The sequence below is a fragment of the Scatophagus argus genome, chromosome 15, assembly GCF_020382885.2.
Source record: "Scatophagus argus isolate fScaArg1 chromosome 15, fScaArg1.pri, whole genome shotgun sequence".
Lineage (NCBI taxonomy): Eukaryota > Metazoa > Chordata > Actinopteri > Scatophagidae > Scatophagus > Scatophagus argus.
Genome location: NC_058507.1, coordinates 11,839,869 through 11,859,507, shown reverse-complemented (window position 1 = coordinate 11,859,507; position 19,639 = coordinate 11,839,869). Strand labels below are relative to the sequence as shown.

At 41.6% G+C, this 19,639-nt stretch overlaps 1 protein-coding gene across 2 annotated transcripts; it reads left to right on the top strand.

Annotated features, from left to right (window-relative positions):
• The first annotated feature begins 8 nt into the window (after positions 1 to 8).
• six6a (SIX homeobox 6a) lies at positions 9 to 18,182 on the top strand. 2 transcript variants are annotated; one of them, XR_006845399.1, is made up of 2 exons: positions 9 to 371; positions 17,387 to 18,182. XR_006845399.1 is itself a non-coding variant. In XM_046412720.1 (2 exons), the coding sequence occupies exons 1-2, from the start codon at positions 15,627 to 15,629 to the stop codon at positions 17,550 to 17,552; spliced, it is 738 nt and encodes a 245-aa protein (XP_046268676.1). In that variant the 5' UTR covers positions 14,962 to 15,626; the 3' UTR covers positions 17,553 to 18,182. The 2 variants fall into 2 exon arrangements, 1 of the variants encoding a protein (XP_046268676.1); XM_046412720.1 differs by lacking the exon at positions 9 to 371 and adding an exon at positions 14,962 to 16,198.
• The last annotated feature ends 1,457 nt before the right edge of the window (positions 18,183 to 19,639 follow it).

The window sequence follows — 19,639 nt, the reverse complement described above, 5'->3', positions numbered from 1 at the left end:
ATAAAATCTCTGTTTTTGTCCGGAATACTTCACCTTTTTTGAAATACTTTAATCAGTACTTGTAGCAGCCCTTAGCCTGCTGGAAATGTGGCAGCAGGGGAGCACTGCTCTTGTGAATGTTCATTCATGGTTTTCAGAGCATGGCAAACTCGAGTATCCTCACATTGTCTGGAAAGAAGGTGCAGAGAAAATAGTTTTCCTGGGTGGTCCGACTCATTAATACACTCCGCACTTCTTGATTTACGGCTCACAGTTCAACTGCTGCCAATTAACGTGAAAACACGCAAAAGGGGAAAATACTGAGAGGGGGAGGAGGCCGCTGAGTTTCCCCCACAAGACGGAGTCAGGATGAACCTGCCTTCCTCGCCAAGGTAGGCTACCAAAAACTCTTGAAAAACTTATGTTATAGAGCAGGACCCAGAAGTGATGTAGCCTTAGCCTTAGCATGTACGTTAGCATGACTTGATAGCTTCTTTACCTGTAAGCGACTTTATTGTTAGCTCAGGTTGGGCCTCTTCGAAGTGCTTAAAGTCAGCGCGGTGTTGAATTGCGTTATTCTGTTTTAACGACCTGTCATTGTTTTCAGTGTTTTTAGTATTGTATCACACGTATTTTGTATTTTAATTCGTTTTCTGTTGATCAGAAAATATGAGAAAACCACTATGCTAATTATTTTACGCATAACAAACCAACGCAGCCACAACTACGAAGGCCAACAAAAATGACGTCCTGGTTTCTCACTGCTTTTGACTCAAATTGTCCTTTTTAAAAAAAGTAATATTTAACCTTCGCTTCAGATTTCGCCAGAATTAATTTTAAGATTAATGTGTTGGCTGAAACTTTTTGTAGGCCCATCCGCAGTTATTTATTATTTATTTATTTATTTATATATATGTATTTTTTTGGCTGATCTTCCAAATGTCTAAATACGTTTTAAAAAAAAAGGTTGCATTAACCACCTTTGCCCTAATTTCATTTTTATTATTTCTGGGTTAGATTCAGTTGCTCATGTTCCTTTGGTTTCATGTGTTGAATTTCAAGGTTGTAAATTACATCATTTTGTGTAAATTGCATCATCAAATTAATTCAGATACAGCCATTTCATCTTTTCACTCAGAACTGATAATTAAATAGACATCTTAAAGGCAGAGAGGTAATCATTAAATATTGAAGTAAACTGCTTTAAAGACATTTGCCATATAACAAACCTAATGCAAATTATGTCACATTTAATCTTATAATGTTAACTTGATGTAAGCCATTTAGGAGGAAAGCTACAGCTACATGTCTAAATGTGGACAAAGTTTATCATAGGTTTATAGGTTACTACATTACTCCTCATAGCTCACTGCTCACTTTGGATAATCACCTTTTTTGTTACAGAGATCGAAAGTTAATGTATCTGCTCTAGCCATTGTTTTATAGCTTCTTGTTGTGTCTCAGTATCAGCATAAAGTGATTATTTTCTTTTTGTTTGCTTTCTTCCCAGTAAAATCGCAGCTTCCTGCTGAGGTCGTGCACTGTTGCACGGTACCGTGTGACCTTGTCAAAAGCGATCACTGTTGTAACACACAGCTATAGTTTTCCTCTCATCTAAAGACATAATCTCTTTAATTGGTGTCAGAGTTGGGGTCCTTATGGTGAAAGTCCTGAAAATACCCACACAGACAGACACGCTCACTTGTTGACACTTTAAAAAAAACAAAAAACAAATGCAACAGGGCCTCATCAATGTGGTGCTGAAACTTGTTAAACTATAGTGTGTGTGTGTGTGTGTGTGTGTGTGTGTGTGTGTGTGTGTGTGTGTGTGTGTGTGGGGTGGGGTTGGGGGGGGGGGGGGTGTTAGTGCAGGCCCTCTAGCCACTCTGTTCTGACAGGATCCTTCAGCTTAAGTCAGTCCCATCTGACCCCTCAGACTATTCATCCCTCCCTCTTTACACCTGCTCAGTCCCAATAATGCAGATGAAGTTGGGATGACAGAGCAGATTTGCTTTTAAACTCATAGTTCTTACACCTTGAGGGAGACATTTATCTCACAATGATGTGTGAAATTCCCCTTGTTCACTTGGTTCAAATTAGGGGTAGGTTGATATTTAGGGCTGCGGGTACCATTTATTTTCACTGTTGATTCAACTAACAGTTATTACCTTGATTGACTGATTAATTGTTTAGTCTCTAAAAAGTCATAAAATAGTGAAAAAAATTCATTATTATTTCCCAGAGCCCAAGGTGACTCCTTGAGATTGCTTATTTTGTCTGACCATCAGTCCAAAACCCAGAGGTATTCAATTACAGTGATACAAAACAGAGAAAAACAGCAAATCCTCATACTGAAGAAACAGAAACCAGAGAATGTCTAGCATTTTGCTTTCAAGGTTATGAAAATGCACCAATTTTTTTTTTCAGTTGACAAATCAATTAAGCAACCACTTGTTTATAGTGATGTGGTATATACTGTGAGATGGTAGAGATTTTGCAGTATCACTACTTTGCTATATTTTCTACCACGTGTAGTTTTAATATCTCTGGTAGATAAAGCCATTACAGGTAATGTTGCAAATCAGTAAGCAGGGTTGCCCAAAGGTAATATTGGATATCCACGAATGTATTGAAATAGGCCTGTTTGATTTGTCAGGTATTTCATTCATTAGCTGAAACAGACCGTCCTCTTTGCTGATTTTATCTATAAATATTTATTAGATACAAGCTACAATTTAAGCGGACCCATGCCATAAATCCTAGATGACGGTTATAATATTTTTGTTGAAACTTTTATTCAGGGTCGTGATCTTTTCGGAGGATGTATCACAAACTGCAGCCTCCATTAAGTTGTGGACTTAATGGACCCCTCTAGAACCGTGTCAGATACAGTAGATCCATGAAAAGAGGACATCTTAGCTTCTGTCTCATAAACTGGCAATTGAGTGTTTTTATTGCTCTTGCCATATGCAACTGAATACACACTGATAGGAGATTTTTCTGCGTGGTAAATCTTTGACATGTATGAGGGGAAAATAGACAGCAGTGAATAGCAGAAAAATGTTTGACACTGCTCAGCGATGTTCTTGCAGTCCATATGTGATTCTAGAAATGCTGTGAGATTCAATGCCATGAGGTAGGATCATAAATGACTGTGCCATTGGGCCTGCAGATAAATGTGTTGTTGTTTACTGGGAAAGGCACTGGTCACCATCAGGGTCACACGGACCGACCCTCTATCCAGGCCTCCTAGACAGAAACCTGAAGAATAGACCTGAATATCAGTGAGTAGAGGTCAGCACTGTTTCTCCTCACCTGTGACCGCTCAGCAGACTCACGCTTTATCAAGGGCTTCCCTGGGGATGTCTGTAAAAATGGGACTGACTTAAACCAATTAAATCACTGAATGGATATCCATAGGGAAGGTGACAGGAAACCAAGAGGGATTTAAAGACATGTCAAAAGCTGACATAAATGTAACCGAACAGAAATCACCAAAGAAATATGACCTTGAAAGTATCAAAAAAACCATACTGGTTATCTTTTTTTTTTTTTTTTTTTTTTTATTTATTTATTTTTTAAACAAGACCCAAAGTTAGACATAGTTCAGGCTTCTCAAACAAACTAACCCAATTGAACCCATTGGTCCTCGGCTTGTAGTTGTTTAAATTTTCTCTTTTCCAGGCTTAGATATCCACCTGAATGCTCCTCACCTTTGCCACAGGAGAGCAGTGAGGAGGAAAAGGAGAAAACCAGATGAATGTAGAAAACACACATTAATAAAACAGGAAATTGGGGGCTAAAATGTGCAAATAATCACTTGATGTGAAATGTGTCCATTGAAGCACTCTTTTGGGTGCTAGCCCGATGCTCCCACTAATGGTCTGTTTCGGTGAAGTAGCACAAGGAATGCTAACCTTCTCAATGCTTCACAACTCAGGGCAAGCATGGCAGCACTCCCATTTGTGTACGAGTGTGCATCTGTGTGTGCCTCACTGTTATTACCCTTTCTTGGGGGGGATTAAAAAAACCTTATTCTAGCATGCTCTCCCATCCTGTAATGAACAGAGTCTACATATTTATGTTTTTGCCAGAGAACACTTGAAACACAAGAGGGGTTAAAGTAAAGAGTGGGGAGGTCTTTGGACCATTTTCAATATTTCCCCCCTCTGTGCCCCATAGGGCAAGTGAGGGGTTGCTTCAATACAATAATCAGGTGACCAGAGGAAAATAGTGTGGCCTTAACAAGCCCAAATTAAAAAAGAACATCATTTTCATTATGCAGTCAAACACAATTACAAGCAAATGTTTTCTCTGTGGAGCTGCCCCTGCTTTCAGGGTCTTTGTCCCTGGCTCCTTAGTGTGTGCAGAGAAAGGCCCCGGTGGTCAATGGGCAGCTGAGTGGTGTGTTCAGCGGAGGCCCACATCCTTAGCCCCCAGCGCAGAATGTGTTTTGTTAGAAGAGCAGCCATACATTCTGAGCAGATTTGTTGAATTAGAGAGCGCAGCGGGAGACGGGGAAGCGGGGGGTAAGTGATGGGGAGGACTTGTTGCTAGGTGACTGACATACAACTGCAGCATGCCAGTTCTCAGAGCTTGGCACTCCTTGTCTGTTTTTCTTTTTATTTTGTTTTCTTCCTTATCATCCCCCCACCCCACCCGCCCCTTTCACCTTCCCTCGCCACCCTGCTCCACCCTCCCATCAATTCACTTGTCTAGCTCCCCTTGTTTCTGAAGTGTAGATAATAAAATGAAGAGAAAATAGACAAAACAGGGTGAATCATGGAGGATTCTACAGTACACCTCTAGCACCTACTAAGAACCTAGTCATCAGCTTTTCAACTGTGTCGATACTTAAAAACCTTACTGCTGCAAAGTGTTGTGGGAAAAGAAAAATGCTTTTATGAGGAAAGTAAAGGTGGGTTCCCTCTTCCTAATGTGCTAGTTGGTATACAATCTGACATAAAGCATTAGCCTCATGGAGACACTTTGCGCTATCAGCAAAAAAAAAAAAAAGCCTTTTCCTAGGGCTGGTAAGTGACACACAAGGACAGGCTGAGCCCACACCTTCCTGCAGGCATTGCTACATGGGAGGTTTGCCATTTGAAATACTGATATTTTCCAAATATAATCTGAGATCTAGTGATTCTTACCTCTTCATTCCAGTCAAAACTCAGTTGATAATTGGAGCCTCTGTGTGTGTGTGTGTGAGAGAGACAGACAGACACACTGAATTTTCCTGAGCAAACACTTCCTTCAGCTCACTCCTCATTTGATAAGAGTGTTGTTCGTCTCCCAACGGACTGACTTAGCAGTCTGACCACTTACCTTGTCAGCCCCCATCACTGCATGTCAAGCATCTCGGCCCCATGCATCCACAGTGACCTTTTCAGAGCAGACAGAAGTTAAGAAAAATGTCCCAAACGTGGTGGAATATTTTTTTTGTATGCTCTGTGGTAGATTCAAAATCCGAAAGATTGAACAGCGGCACATTTGACAGTGAAGTTTACGTGACAGAAGCATCAGTATTGAGTCCCAGTCACAAGCATAATGTATTTTCACTTGTCATATATAGGTATATGTGTGCTGCACTTCTGTCTTTGAGGATATTCAAAATCAAAAGAAACGACTGGGGCTGCTGGTGCTGCCAATTGTGGTGAGGCGTTACCCGTGTACTTTGTCTCTCCCATTTGTCTGAAAATGTATTACACTTTCAGAATTAGCCCCCCCCCACACCCCATTTCATCTTTGCACATCATGTATTCATTCTGTGCCAGTGTAGGGTGTAGAGATTCAGGGTCATCGGGATTTTTGATTTCCCCCTCGGTGTCGCATTTATTTGAAGCTCTGTCTGAAGGTCAAAACCAAATACACCCAAATGAAAAAGCCATTGTTGATCTGTTTCTCCACCTCATGCCTCCCTATTCCTTTTCACCAAGAAAGCATCTTTCTTTCTTTGTGTTGCCAGAGGCTTATGAGACTATCAGGGCACACCTGTGCCCTGAGGAAAATTCCCCTGCTCTCTCTAAAGCTGTATTATTCAGCACAAGGCCATGACAGTCAGTGTTTCTGAAAGCGTTTGGAAGATTGTAAATGGTGATGCTAAAAACTGTCAGGAACCTACCAAGATACAAAAAGAAGAAAGATACTGTATACAATAGCTTGTTTTTATACATATTAGGCTGACAAATTGTCTGGAACAAGATATAGGCTTCTCATTTGATTGTAAAATAGCCTTTGCTATAGCTTCCATAAGCTAAATAGACAGAGTAGCTTGTGTTTTCTTCAGTAGATGATGGATGATGGTTTTAAGATACAGTAAGTGCTGAAAACATTTATGGCTGTACAGTCAGTATGTGGACTTGTAAAGAATTGTCTCTGTTTTGCTTCTTGGATTTAGATTACAGTCAAGTCCACTCACTAAATTCGGTCTAATTCAATGTTTGATCTTTATGAACAAATTAGAAATATCATTTTTGGTCGAGTTAAATATGGGTCTTTAAACAGACCAACATTTAAATCAGTCAGCATTGCTAATAATATTTAGGCAAATATGCTCTTTGGAAAAATCCATTAATACATAAATTAGTATAATTTTATGTATGTATTTATTTATATTTATTTTCAGGAACAAACATATTTCCTTTGACTCCAATAACAGTCACTTTAGCAGCTCACACTATAAAACTTGATTTCAGAGACTCTATTCATGAATACATTTTGTGTGTGTATGTGTGTGTGTAACAGAGAAAGAGCAACAATAATTGATTCGCTCAGCTCAGAGCTTATATAGACTTGTGTGTTTCAGCTGATTGGATTATCAGCGACATCTCTCTGGCCAGGCTCCATACGACTTCCATTAACACTACTTCAGGTTTCACTGTCTCAGCCTCCATGCTGCAGTCAGTGCTGATGTGCTCCAGCGCGCCAAACTATTTGGCAGGACTTAAATGAAACTGGATGCTGATGAGATCGCAAACAAACTTAAATCACTTTCTTTAACAGTTACACAGCACTTGCATTCAGTTTATTTCATATGTTTGTCTCCATCTCCCTTTAATGATTGATCCAACCTTTTTATAGCTCCTGTCAATATGGATTTTTTTTTTCTTGGAATGACTAAAATGAAATATTAATTGCACTTAACTCTGCTGGTTTTAGCATCTGAATTAGTACTGCCATGTCACCATCATCACAGCTGGCCTCTGCACAGGCTCTAAGCCAGGACTTTTATTGATCATATCCTCTTCTCTCCTGTGATATTATTTTTAATTTTTGCCTCTTTAGAAAATCCACTGCTGACTTTGGTGGCTTATAGCTTGCTCATTTACATTGACCTGAATCCCCAGCATGTCTGTTAAGTAGAGTGATTTAATCTTCCCTGGCAGGAGCACCCAGAGCACCCCTCTGCTTACCCTCCAAACATGCATTTTTAATCAGTATATTAAGATGTCACATAACAGTCTGAGCTCATCAGCAGTGCCGATGGCCATAACAGATATGGATTTAGCTGTTTAAAGTAGTATTAGACCACAGCTGCAGGCTATTGGAGAGTAATCACTGAATGAGGATGTGTAAAATATATTTTTCTTATACGAGAACCATAGCAAGAGTGACAGTACAGCTACAAATAAAATATGATCTTTGTCTGTCTTTAAAAGACATTGTAGGATGTTACATTTGCTGTGTGACAGAGAAGAGCAGCAACCGGTGAGGAAAAAAATTTGACTCATCTTCTCAAGGTCTCTCAGGTCTCCACAGGGCCTTGTCCTTGCAGTACAAGACTGCTGATGCCACACAGTGCACTCAGAGGGCTGCGCACAGATAAATATTTGAGTATGTGTGAGTGGCGAAAGCGAGATGACTCTCAGCCTGTCAGTTGTGTTTGGAGTTGTGGCATCGAGCAGGGACCTGCTCAGTGACACTGGGTAACTCAAGCAATGACATGAACACATACACATACACATATACAGTACATTCTCTGTACCCCCATCAGCCTCCCTCACCCCTGTCTGTGTATCTCTCTTACACAAACACAAACACACACACACACAGATAGCCCTGTCAGCTAACTCCTGTCAGAGGCATCACCCTCTAGGTACAGTGCAGTGAGCTTTGTGCACACAGTGATCAGGCAGCTCGCCAGCTCTGCCTTCTCCTGCCTCTACCTAGACAACTCCCTTCATCCTAATGAGCTCTGTCAGAATGGCATTTGACATAAGCCATCAATAAAACAGCTGACAGACTTTAAGAGTCTGGAAATCTAGGATATCCCTGGCTTCTGCCACTTGTAGTGGAAGCAGCTTCTAAATTCAGAGTTGTTGCTGTATTTGCAAGCAGAGGGCAGATTATTACATACAATTTCTGATCTGATACAGGGTTTATGGATATTCTCGCCATAATCTGTAATGCACTTCCTCAAATATACCTTTTCCTTGATATCTGTGAGCAGTTTTCACCCTGATGGTTTTCTGAATATGTCGGTTTGAAAATGATTTGCCTTTAAACTGAACTCTTTGTTTGCAGAAGAGGATCATTGGTACTGCACCTTTTTATTTCTCAGTTACATATAATGGGTAAAAATGCACAAGGTCCTTGATTAGAAAACAATAACCTTAGCCAATGAAAACATCTCGGTTTTCAAACACACTGAATGTAATTGCCCTGCATTGTACGAGGAGGCTCTTCTCAGTGAGCTGCGCCGTAGCACACAGATCGCTGCTTATCTGTCACCAATAAAACAGTAGGTTGAGGAAACAGTTGTGTTTTTGTGGAAACTAATGAACTTAAAGGACTCTTTTTGTTCCTTGCGGTATAGGAAAGTATAATGCAGTGATGAGTATACCATTTACTATAAACTAATTCTGATCTCAGGGTGAAGTCACTGCGTTGTCGGGCTCGGTATGAATCATTCCCTTGAGCTAATGGATGCAATTCAGGCTTCTGTTTTTATTTTATTTATTTTTTTCCCATCTTTTTCAGCTGAACATGCCTGAGTACTTATTTGGAGAATACATAAAAATAAAAACATGAAGTTAATCTAGCATGCCATATATGTACAAGAATAAGTAGCTGTTTTGTTTGTTTTTTTTTCACAAGCTTTTTTTTTTTACACTCCCATATGACATATTAAATCACAAAAAGACTATGGAAAGGTCACTGCTGTAAAAACTGCTACAGTGCAGACAAAAGAGCAAAGTCTGTTGCTAGAAGTGCTAGAAGAGACATTTATTGACAGTCATATTTGTGCGTGTCTGTGTGTATATGTGGTGACTGGGAGGCGAGGAGGCTCTTAGACAATGTGAAGTGGAGGTGAGGCCCAGGCAGTGTGGCTGCGGCGTTGTGACCTGTGCCCTGACTCACGCATCATGTAGCTTCCTGGTGCCAGAGGACCTTCTGACCGTGATGAGTGTTGACTCCTGTCACCTTTGGGTGTCGTCAAGATCTTCTGACATGGACAGGACTTTGTATTATTTGCTTTTCTGCAGCCTAAAATGCTCTACGGGTGACCACTGTCCTATCCCCATCAGTGAGGTCTAGAGAAGAGAGGAGACACTGAGGAGTCACCACACACTGGAAAGCAAAAAAAAAGCAAGGAGAATAATTAACTATTCATAGAGGCTTGTTTCTTTGGAAACCTTCTGTTATGCCGACAGTAATGGTGTTACAAACTTCTGAAACTTTCAATGCACTGCTATCATAATAGACTTAAAGATTAGGATCTCTGAGATGTTATGTAAAAACTGCGCTCATGCTCTTCCATTCCTGCTATATTGTAGTGTGTTTGTTAGTGAATAAAATAGAAAAAGGGAGACAGATAGTGTGTGTGTGTGTGTGGGTGGCTGCAGAGGAAGGTCTAAAGACTAATCAGCCCACCTGTTTTGACAGTTTGTCTGTAGCTGTGTCTATATAGTCTTTTTCAGTGAAAAGGTTTTTGTTAAATATCTTATCATAAAGATCTCGGGTTCGACAACCAGACCATTGTGTCAGACGGTTTATGTTCACCATTGTGCTTGATGGTTGTAGTTTGATGTGACAGAAAACAAGGGAGGGACTCACAAGAAAAGCACACCACTGGATGCCAATTTCATGTGTGTTTTGTCGTGGAAAATCACTTGCTGCTGTATTAAAGTTCAATTTCAGCAATGCTGTATGTGACTGTGCGTCAACAGAGGATTTACTGTTGATGTTTTAGCTCTAACAGCGAAATGCTGGCCCGCGCACACAATCACTTTGTTCTCCAAGTGCTATAGGTGATGCATGCGTTTGTTCATTTGCAATTTCTTGTCGCCATTGCTCTGCCTCTTGCACAAACACTCACAAGCACAGGTAATACATAGCCAGAGCAGCAACATGCACTCTACCTAGTTTCATTTAGCCCTTTATCTGGCTAGAAATTGACTGCATTCAAGAGTGGAATGGATGTAATAATTGCATGCACTCTATAACATGTTCCGTAAATGTGTTTTCAAAAAGAAAGAGGGAAAAAAAAGGGTAGATTTCAAGGTATTCCTAATGGCTTTTTGCCAAGGATTCGAGGTTCATGCTCGCTGTATTGTTTAGGCCTGCGGGGAAGATGAAACATGGAGATTCTGTAAAATCTCCCAGATAGCATCTCACTTTTATGCTGCCTGACAAAAGCAGGATTCAATGAAGTTGAATTTACGGGACACGGATGGTTCATAAAGCCTCTCGTAATATGTATGAGCAGTGCAGATACTTACTCAACAGAAAATCTCTTTGACCGGGGTGTAATGGCACTCCTGCATGATGTCCTGCTCTGTTATAGAAATAACTTGCTTCTTATAGTAGCATTGAGAATGCGGTCTTCAGTGTAAATATTCAGCGCTGCTGTCAGTCTTGGTTTAGAAATGGGCATTATGGAATCATATATTCTATTCACCATGCTAGTGTGAATTGGCTTAGTGGGCATAGGGTCAAATATCATGTGCATCGGTTATAATAACAGTGCTGTAGTGGTGCAATATGTATATGCCCTGTGAAACAAAAGCTTGGGGGGGGGGGGGGGGAGATATGTGTGTCAGGGCAAAGCTTGCCGTGTGTGCGTGCCCCCACACTGACTGCTGCAGTGTATTGGCTCGCCTCTCTCCATGTCAGCAGGGCTGTGTGACTGAATGGCACTGGATTACGCACACTGGGGGCCAATGGGTCAGTGGATAAGAAGTCTTCTCTGTTACCACAAATCCGCAGATTAAACACAGCGTTGAGAGCGAGTGCTGCCCCAAGGGCAAATGGGTCTAAAAACACAACTCTCGGAGAGCTTTGGCGTAACCGTCCTGTCACTGGAGCAAGGGAACGTATGAGCGTAGTGACTTCTCTTTAAGTCCCACTGCATGAGCCTGGCCTTTTAAATACATCCGGGTAATCCAAGGGTTATGGGTTGTGTTGCTGACATGATATCTTAATTGGAAAGTTAATCCTGCTGCTGGGACAGCTGACTCTTAAGTTAAAACAGTCTGTCGTGCAGCGAGAAGTCAACAAAACACTGAAGTCAAGCAGGCAGCCTGTGAACACAGAAATGTTTACAGCCTTCATTTTTGCCCACCCGCCCCAGGCGACTAACAGCATACATTAGCATTGTGTGGCACTGTTTTACATCGCTGCCTGCCTCATCTTGATGCTGTGTAAGTGCTTTAAACGGGCTCGGTGCCTACACAGACAGATCAGAGGGCGTTTGTTGGAACAGAGTACGTTAACACTGAAGTGATATTATGGGTTTCAGATTTAGATTTAGGCATTTGCTAGCAATACGAAGATTTTTGGTGCGCATGTTTACATACACCTCTGTGGGCTTGCGAATATGGGGAACAGCAGGGGGAGGGCAGATGGGTAGAGAAAGGTGCTGTGGGTCTGTATGGGATAGTGGCAGGATGGCTGTTGGTGACAGGCTCTTGTAGCGTCTCGTCTGCTCCAGTGATCCTGGGGAATCTGGGTCATTTCCAGCCTGTTCACATGTAACTATTTCCCACTCCTTCTCTCGCACTGCCCAGGGCAGGCTACGACCCTGCTACATGCTAATGATGACGCCAAGTAAATGCACTCGTCTCTTATTGGAAATTGGGAGGAAACCGAGCGGTGGTCTGCAAGGGAGGTGCACCACACCACTGGGCTATATCAGTTCACTCTTCACCTTGTAGTCTCTGAATGTTTCAAGCTCCTCTTGGGCACAGTCTTCTCAAACTGTCTAATGCAGTGAAGGAACTTATGGTCTATTTATGAGCTGTTCTGGAGCTTTCAGTCATATTGCATGAACTTCACCAAAAGATGAAATTTACCAGTTGTTTTTCAGTGGCTTGATTTGTTAGGCATTGATTTCCATGTTTCAAAAAGCTTTAGTTAATATTTTGCTTTTAAACTGGCAGATTAAAAAACAAAATTACAGGAAAACTTCATAATATGGATCTAAATGCAACTGAGTGCAATAACCCTGCAGCAAATAATGATGGGCTGTTTTAGTTTTCAGGTCACAGTTCATATAATGCTGGGTTGATTAGGTATTACTCTTATTTTGTCTAGCTTCTGTCCCTCACCAGTCTGGCTTTTGAATCTTGTTTACCTGATCTCCAGACTCAGCACTTAGGGTTTTTTAGATGGGAGATGTGGTTACAGCCATTCCTGCACCAAAAATAAATGAGAAAATCTTTATTAAAATTGGAAAAAAAAAACTGAGACAACAGCCATTGAAAATCAACAGGTCTAATATAGAAGCCTAAAGCAGCATCAAAATCTGTTTTGTCTGACCGAGGCCTGATTGCAGGGATGCCAGTGGGATCCATGAAACAAACAGACAAAAGAAAAAAAAAATAGATGTGTTTGAATGAGATGCACTGTGTTGCTGTGCTGAATGTGCGGAGATATTGGTGACAGGAGGCCTACTATCTGCTGACACAGTGACATAGGCCCGGACTCTTTGGAATACAGTACAGCTTATATCACTGTCTATCTGTTTCAGAGTATATTTAAGATGACATAAATCATCATTTCATATGGAAGGTAAAATGATATGGGCGTTAAATGCAATGCAGACGAAATCTGACAACGGCAGTCAGCGGGTATATGAGCAATTAAAATAAGTGAATATAAAAGGCCTGTTTGCGAGCTTTTCCATAAGATTAATAGGTGTAGACATGACCGCCTGTTTATTAGCGCAATGATACTAAAACACAAATTCACTGTGAGGGGGGGGGGGGGGATGTATCCAGACCTTCTTTTTTCATTCTATAAATGTTTTAACAGTGCCTATAACCCAGACGTGTTGCTTACAAAGCATAGTCTGCAATTGTTATTTCCAGCCTTCCGTTTAAGAGATCCAAAACTCAGCCATGTTTTATTGATGCGCGCTTCCTAGAAAAAGCATTGCAGTCTTTGTAAATTTAGGTTGCGGGCAGCCTGCAAGGGATGAAATATTTACTGGAAACTAAATTTTTCAGACCAGCACCTTGTCAGTCGCACTCGCATTTTATTTCCACTGCTGCATGTGATGAAGGTCTTATCCTTTATTTACCAATATTTACTGGTTGGTGTAATAATATGGGTGAATAAACGGCGACCCCGATTGGCACAATCGTTTTAATCTGTTCATTGCTCATGCTGGCCACTCTATGTGCTATAAATTGGCAGTTTCATAAAGTTAGTGCGATGCAGTTTGTTTTTCAAATCAAGCCTGTTTCTGAAACAAATAGATCCCATTAAGAGATGATATGCATTTTATTCATGTATTTATTTATTTATTGAAGCTGTAAAGATGATACGGTGTCCGATAAAGCAGCGAGAGAATGAACAGCTTCTTGTGCAGAAGGCATTTCATAACCCCGCATCAGGAGTCTATAATTCATGCAAAAAGAACCCGAAGGGGATTCAGCTCGAGCGTGGTGTGTGTGTGTGTGTGTGTGTGCGCGCGCGCATGCATGCATTCATGCAGAGAGAGAGAGAGAGAGAGAGGGAGACCGCGTGTGTATGGGGGGGGGGGGTGTATGTGAAAATAATATCAGGCTTTTCCGTCAGAATGAACTTTACTACTGTATCCAGCCATGAAATAATCTGACCCGACACTTCAAACCATCTGCGCTATCTATCCGCCCTCTTATTTACTAAATCAGCCTGTGCACAAAACGGAGTGTGTCTGATACTAAAGCCGAGTAGCCTGGCAGGGCCGTGATAATCCAATGTACACAAATATAGCGCTTCGCTCCTGCTATGTTTAACAGCCATCAAAATCAGGAGGCAGCCTCCCTGCGCTGATGCTAATACAGCCTTACTGTAAATAAAAGCACATATAAGATACCGTGCGAGCTCCAGTCTGCAGACAGTCTGCACAACTGCCAATATAACAGCAATCAATTAGCCTTTGTTTTCCAAAAGAGCATTTATTCATGCCCCACATAAAAAGAGCATGCGTCACCATAACTTAGGCTCTGATATAATTTATTATGTTTAATAAATTATCACTTTTGTGAGGTTCAAAAATGCAGGAAGCCTCTACTAACTGTTCAAGGTTGCGAGACTGATGTGGCTGCAAATTCACAGTCCTGCTGAAATAAAGGCCACACTGACCCTTTTTCAATGATTTCTACAATTCAGCATATAAACGTTTAAGGTTGGGGATATGATATGTAGGCCTATGATCTATAAACATAATGAACTATAGGCCTAATCTTATTTTTGTAAATGGAGTGCCTTCAGATTTTATATTTATATGTTTTAAAAAAAACACTCTTGGCTTATTGCAAAGGAATATTATAGGCTTACTGGGAGAGTAGGCTAGATTAGGGTTTTATAAAAGCCCATTATAAGTCAGGTCACTATGTAGTAGGCCGTATTTAATGCAGTTTAAATCTCAACTGTGTAAACATTAGGTTGTCTAAAATGTTCCAATATAACTGATTTTTTTTGCCCCCTCAAGGCAGCACAGGGTACGGTGTCATTTTGCTGTGAAAAGCCCGTTTCAAGAGCTCCAAAGGGAGAGTGAGCGGAGCTTGTTTGCCTGCTTTGGCACTTCACAGTATAGAGTGAAGAGTCTTTCTTTAACTCCGCCCGCCGTACAAAGGCAGAGGATGTTTGGAAAGCACGGCGGGGCAGCTAAACGTTTGAAGACGCAAAGCAAAAAGGTCAAAATGTTTATATTATTTTTGAAAAGGGAGGTGCTGTGCTCTCCTTTCCGCCTGATTGGCCGAACTTGACAGTGATTGACGTGCATCCATGGCAACCGGGCAGCCAATCTGCCAAGTCCAATAGGAAATCATCGGAGGGGGCTTGACTGTCTTTTTCTCCCCCCTTAAAAAATACATCTCGGCTTCGGCTTTAATTCTTTCGACTTTCTATCCGAGCCTACCTTGAAAAATACATCGTGGCTCCGGCTTTAATTTTCTTGCCCCTTCAGCCCTTTGCCTGCCAAGTTTGGCAAGCCCGAGGATGCGGTAGCCGGCCCCCACGCAGCATCGTTCCTCCTCCGCGGCGTTTGGTGTTTGCGTTTTCACGGCTGGTCAGACGATTGGTTCGGTAACTTTGGGATTTTGGGTGTCTTGGACAGCCTTTGCCCACGGAAAGAAGCGCGGAGGACTGAACGCGGAGGAGAGAGAGGGAGAGAGGAGAAAGGAGGGGGACAGGGAAACACAGGAGAAGCCTCCATGTTTCAGCTGCCCATCTTGAATTTCAGCCCCCAGCAGGTCGCCGGGGTCTGCGAGACTCTGGAGGAAAGCGGGGACGTCGAGCGCCTCGGCCGCTTCCTCTGGTCGCTGCCCGTCGCGCCAGCGGCCTGCGAGGTCCTCAACAAGAACGAGTCGGTGCTGAGGGCCCGGGCCGTCGTCGCCTTTCACACCGGCAATTTCCGCGAACTTTACCACATCCTGGAGAACCACAAGTTCACCAAAGAGTCGCACACGAAGCTGCAGGCGCTGTGGCTCGAAGCGCACTACCAGGAGGCTGAGAAGCTGCGGGGACGCCCGCTGGGGCCGGTGGACAAATACAGGGTGCGGAAGAAGTTCCCCCTACCCAGAACCATTTGGGATGGAGAGCAGAAAACCCACTGCTTCAAAGAGAGAACCCGGCACTTGTTACGAGAATGGTATTTGCAGGATCCCTACCCGAATCCCAGTAAAAAGAGGGAGCTTGCACAGGCTACAGGACTTACACCCACACAAGTAGGGAACTGGTTCAAAAATCGCAGACAAAGGGACAGAGCAGCGGCTGCGAAGAACAGGTGAGCTGCGTGCATCTCTTGGATGGTTGCTCATCATTTTGCATTTGATTGCTGCAACAGAAAAAAAAAAAACAAAAAAAAAACATTATTTGGACATAACAGAGAAAAGAAAAAAAACTTCCTGCATTCTGACTCGATGTATGCCTCATATCACTTCATGATCATCCAGTTTAATATGCAAAACAGGCCGCGCTGGCTGGAGAGAGTAATTCAGACATAATTTATCTGAATATTAGATTCAGAATCATCCTGCAATCCTAAAATCAGGGGGATTTTTCTTTTGCAATGAATGCTGCTGACGGTGTTCATAATGACATTATTTTAAGGAGGCTGAAATGCAGAAAATGATATCCTTCAATTTTCTTCTGTTATTTTGGATTATTGTGAGACCATAGCTGTGCATAACTGATGTTATTTTAGTGAATAAGAACTAACATGAGGACTAAGCTACGATTTGATGTAATTTTATGTTTATGAGATTGTCGATGCACACCAGTGTGCTAGTGCGTCTATAATGATGATAATCCAATATTTTAAATGTAGTTTAATAGATACTATGCTGTAATTTCCATCTACGATTGGAGCCAATCTGTTGGGAGGCCTGTTATTACAGTCTGGGTCGAGGTCACGCTGCTGTATTGGTCATGTTTAATAACGATAAAAATATATATATATATCTTTCTGTGGGTATTTATAGTAAGTGGTATGAGCTATACAGTAATTAGTGAGCTCATCCTGAAATTATCCTATTGATAAAATTTGTTATATTGTAAATAATCGCTCTTGCTTTGGTAGTCGTCGTGTTTGATAGAATAAAATCTATCAACCACAGCAGTGCTATTTGGTTTTATAAACGATATTTTTAACAATGTGTACCCCCAAGATGTCAGTTTCACGCAATTTTATTTTATTTATTTTTCAGATTGTGTGTTTTATGGAAGTGAAAGTGGGGGCAAAAACAGGGTAATGGGTATTTGTTTGAGAATTTTATTGGATTCCATAAAGGGGGGCAGATGCAGAAAAACACCAAATACAATGACCCTGAGTTCAAGAACATCCCTGGAAGACTAGGATTTTTTTTCCAAATTGTTTCTATGAAAAAAACAATAAGTACACTGGAAAGAATAAACGCCCTGAATAGACGTGTTTTATGTCACGTTGTCCCGTCTGTCTGTGTCTTCTGCCCAGGCTCCAGCAGCAGGTCCTGTCCGGCGGCTCGGTTCGCTCCCTGGCGGATGAGGACGGCACCGTGGACCGCTTGGGGAACTCGTCCAGTCCGGAGGCCAGTCTGTCCAGCAAAGCAGCCGCCTCGGCCATCTCCATCACCTCCAGCGACAGTGAATGTGACATCTGACGAGGCAGATCGAGGGTGATGAATTAAAAGGGAGATACGACTGAAAGACAATCTAATAAAAACAAGTCATAGTGCCTGCGTTGAGTTATAAAAAACACAAACAAACTGATATTTGACGGGTGCCAAAACATGTGGGGATCTGCGATCTGCGGCGGACTGCCCGTCCCTGTCCTTATAGGCCTACATTTTTTTATTTTCTGTTTGCGTTTTACCCACGTGTGGATAACTGAACTTAATACGGATGAAACGTATTTGACGGACTAATTAACCAACGAGATGAAAAGTTAAAAAAAATAAAAAAATAAATAAAAAAAAACGAGGAATCGTAAAAAAGGGATGAAGGCATCCGAGCGTCTAACCTGCTGTTCTCTGTGGGTATTTCATGTTGAAAAGAACTGTGATATTTTTACTTTACTTTCAGAGTTTTATAAATAATGTTTATTTGCCTATTTAAAACGATCTGCTCTGTCTCCTCGAATTTCATATTCATTTGCTTGGTGTTTTTAATACTTACCTTGTACACAGGTGAACCTGTTGAGCATGCGCGCTTTAGTGAAAATGTGTTTCAGTAAAAGGAAAAAAAAGAAAAGTAAAGATAACTTAATAAAATAATTGTTGATGAAGACAGTATAAAAGTTATTCTTATTTTTTGAATTGATGTGATGAAGTGATCTTTTATTTAAAAAAAAAATCTTTGCTGTCCTCATGAAGGGAAAACTTTTCGTGATTATAACGCCTTAGTTGCTGTATCGCCTGACACGTTTTAGAGCGAGGCCTAATTGGCCAACATGCTTTGCGTCCTGTAATGCAGGGTGACAGCGAGAGGTCACGGAGAGGCCGGCTCACTAACCCGGATGATCTGCGAGAGAGATCATGCAGATCAAAACAGCAGATTGTGGAAATAGGCTTTATTCTGCCTGTGGAGGAGGAAAGATAAAGTAGAGACCTGCTTCTTAAATCGTGCAAGTGTCCATTTTCCCAAGACATCCAATGCTTTAAATTTAGTAAATAGACCGTGCATGGTGCAAATTTATTCCTTAAATTAACATAAAAAGGGCTGCAGCCGAATTTATGGTAGATTTGTTATGGATGAGTCGGTTGTAATTTTTTGTGTGGCATTAGCGCACACATATGGTATAATCTTACAAGTACAGCTTGTATCTGTTTTGGGGGGAAAACAATTTGCTTTATCGATTTTTGTTTTCTAATTTTAATTGCCGACAAGCTTGTTTATTTGTTCGATTTAAATCCAGCGATTAGATGATTACACTTGAAAAAAAATCATCAAAATTTATTCGCGCAGTTCTTCTTTTAGTGGCGTATAGTTTGTTTTACTATTGTATTTTATACTTATTTACTGCAATACGTCTGCAGCATCTTCGCAAACTCAAACTCTGGAGTTTCATTATTCCCTCCCTGGTTGAAAACAGTTAGTAAATCAGTAAAATACATTCACCTGCACGGTGTGTTCTCCCTGCCTATAAATAGACTTTGAATCACAACAAATCGCCTGCAGTTTAAAAGTTTTACTGTGATGATGAAACAGGATAAGAGCAAAGTGAGCAAAGCAGACTGAAGCAGGAGTTAAAGTTGAGCTCTTCCAACTGATGGGACAGACACCTGGTTTCGTCCAATTTGCAATTAATTAGGCTACAGTAACTTCTGAAACACACAAAAGCCTTTCAGTTTGAACAACATAAGAAGCTAAATCTGTGTGGAGAGACAGATAGAGAGAGGAAACGAGTGAAAAGAAATAAATGGGGTTGGGGCGGAGGTGGGGAGGCAGGGGGGGTCTTCTTTTTATTTTTGCTGCTCCTCTTTCAAACAGCGGAGGCAAAATGGCTGAATATTTCCGTTTCTATTGAAAATAAGGACGACCGGGGGACTAGATGAAAAAGTCTTTCTCGCAGTCAATAAGGTTGTCAAACTGGTCAGCGGTAATCAGTGCTAATGATGGGTCTGGGGTCCCCGCTCGGACAAAAGGGGCCCCGCCGCTGTTTTGTAAAGGGAAGCGACCGCGGGTCCCTCTCCAAAGAAAAGACTCCTGTGAGGGTAGTCTGGGGGCACGGAAATCACAACTTCCCCCG

Bases quoted from the DNA above. Each gene is read 5' to 3' on its own strand.
- six6a (XM_046412720.1), top strand. From the start codon at position 15,627: ATGTTTCAGCTGCCCATCTTGAATTTCAGCCCCCAGCAGGTCGCCGGG. The intron at 16,199-17,386 runs GTGAGCTGCGTG...TCTTCTGCCCAG, and splicing joins GCAGCGGCTGCGAAGAACAG to GCTCCAGCAGCAGGTCCTGT.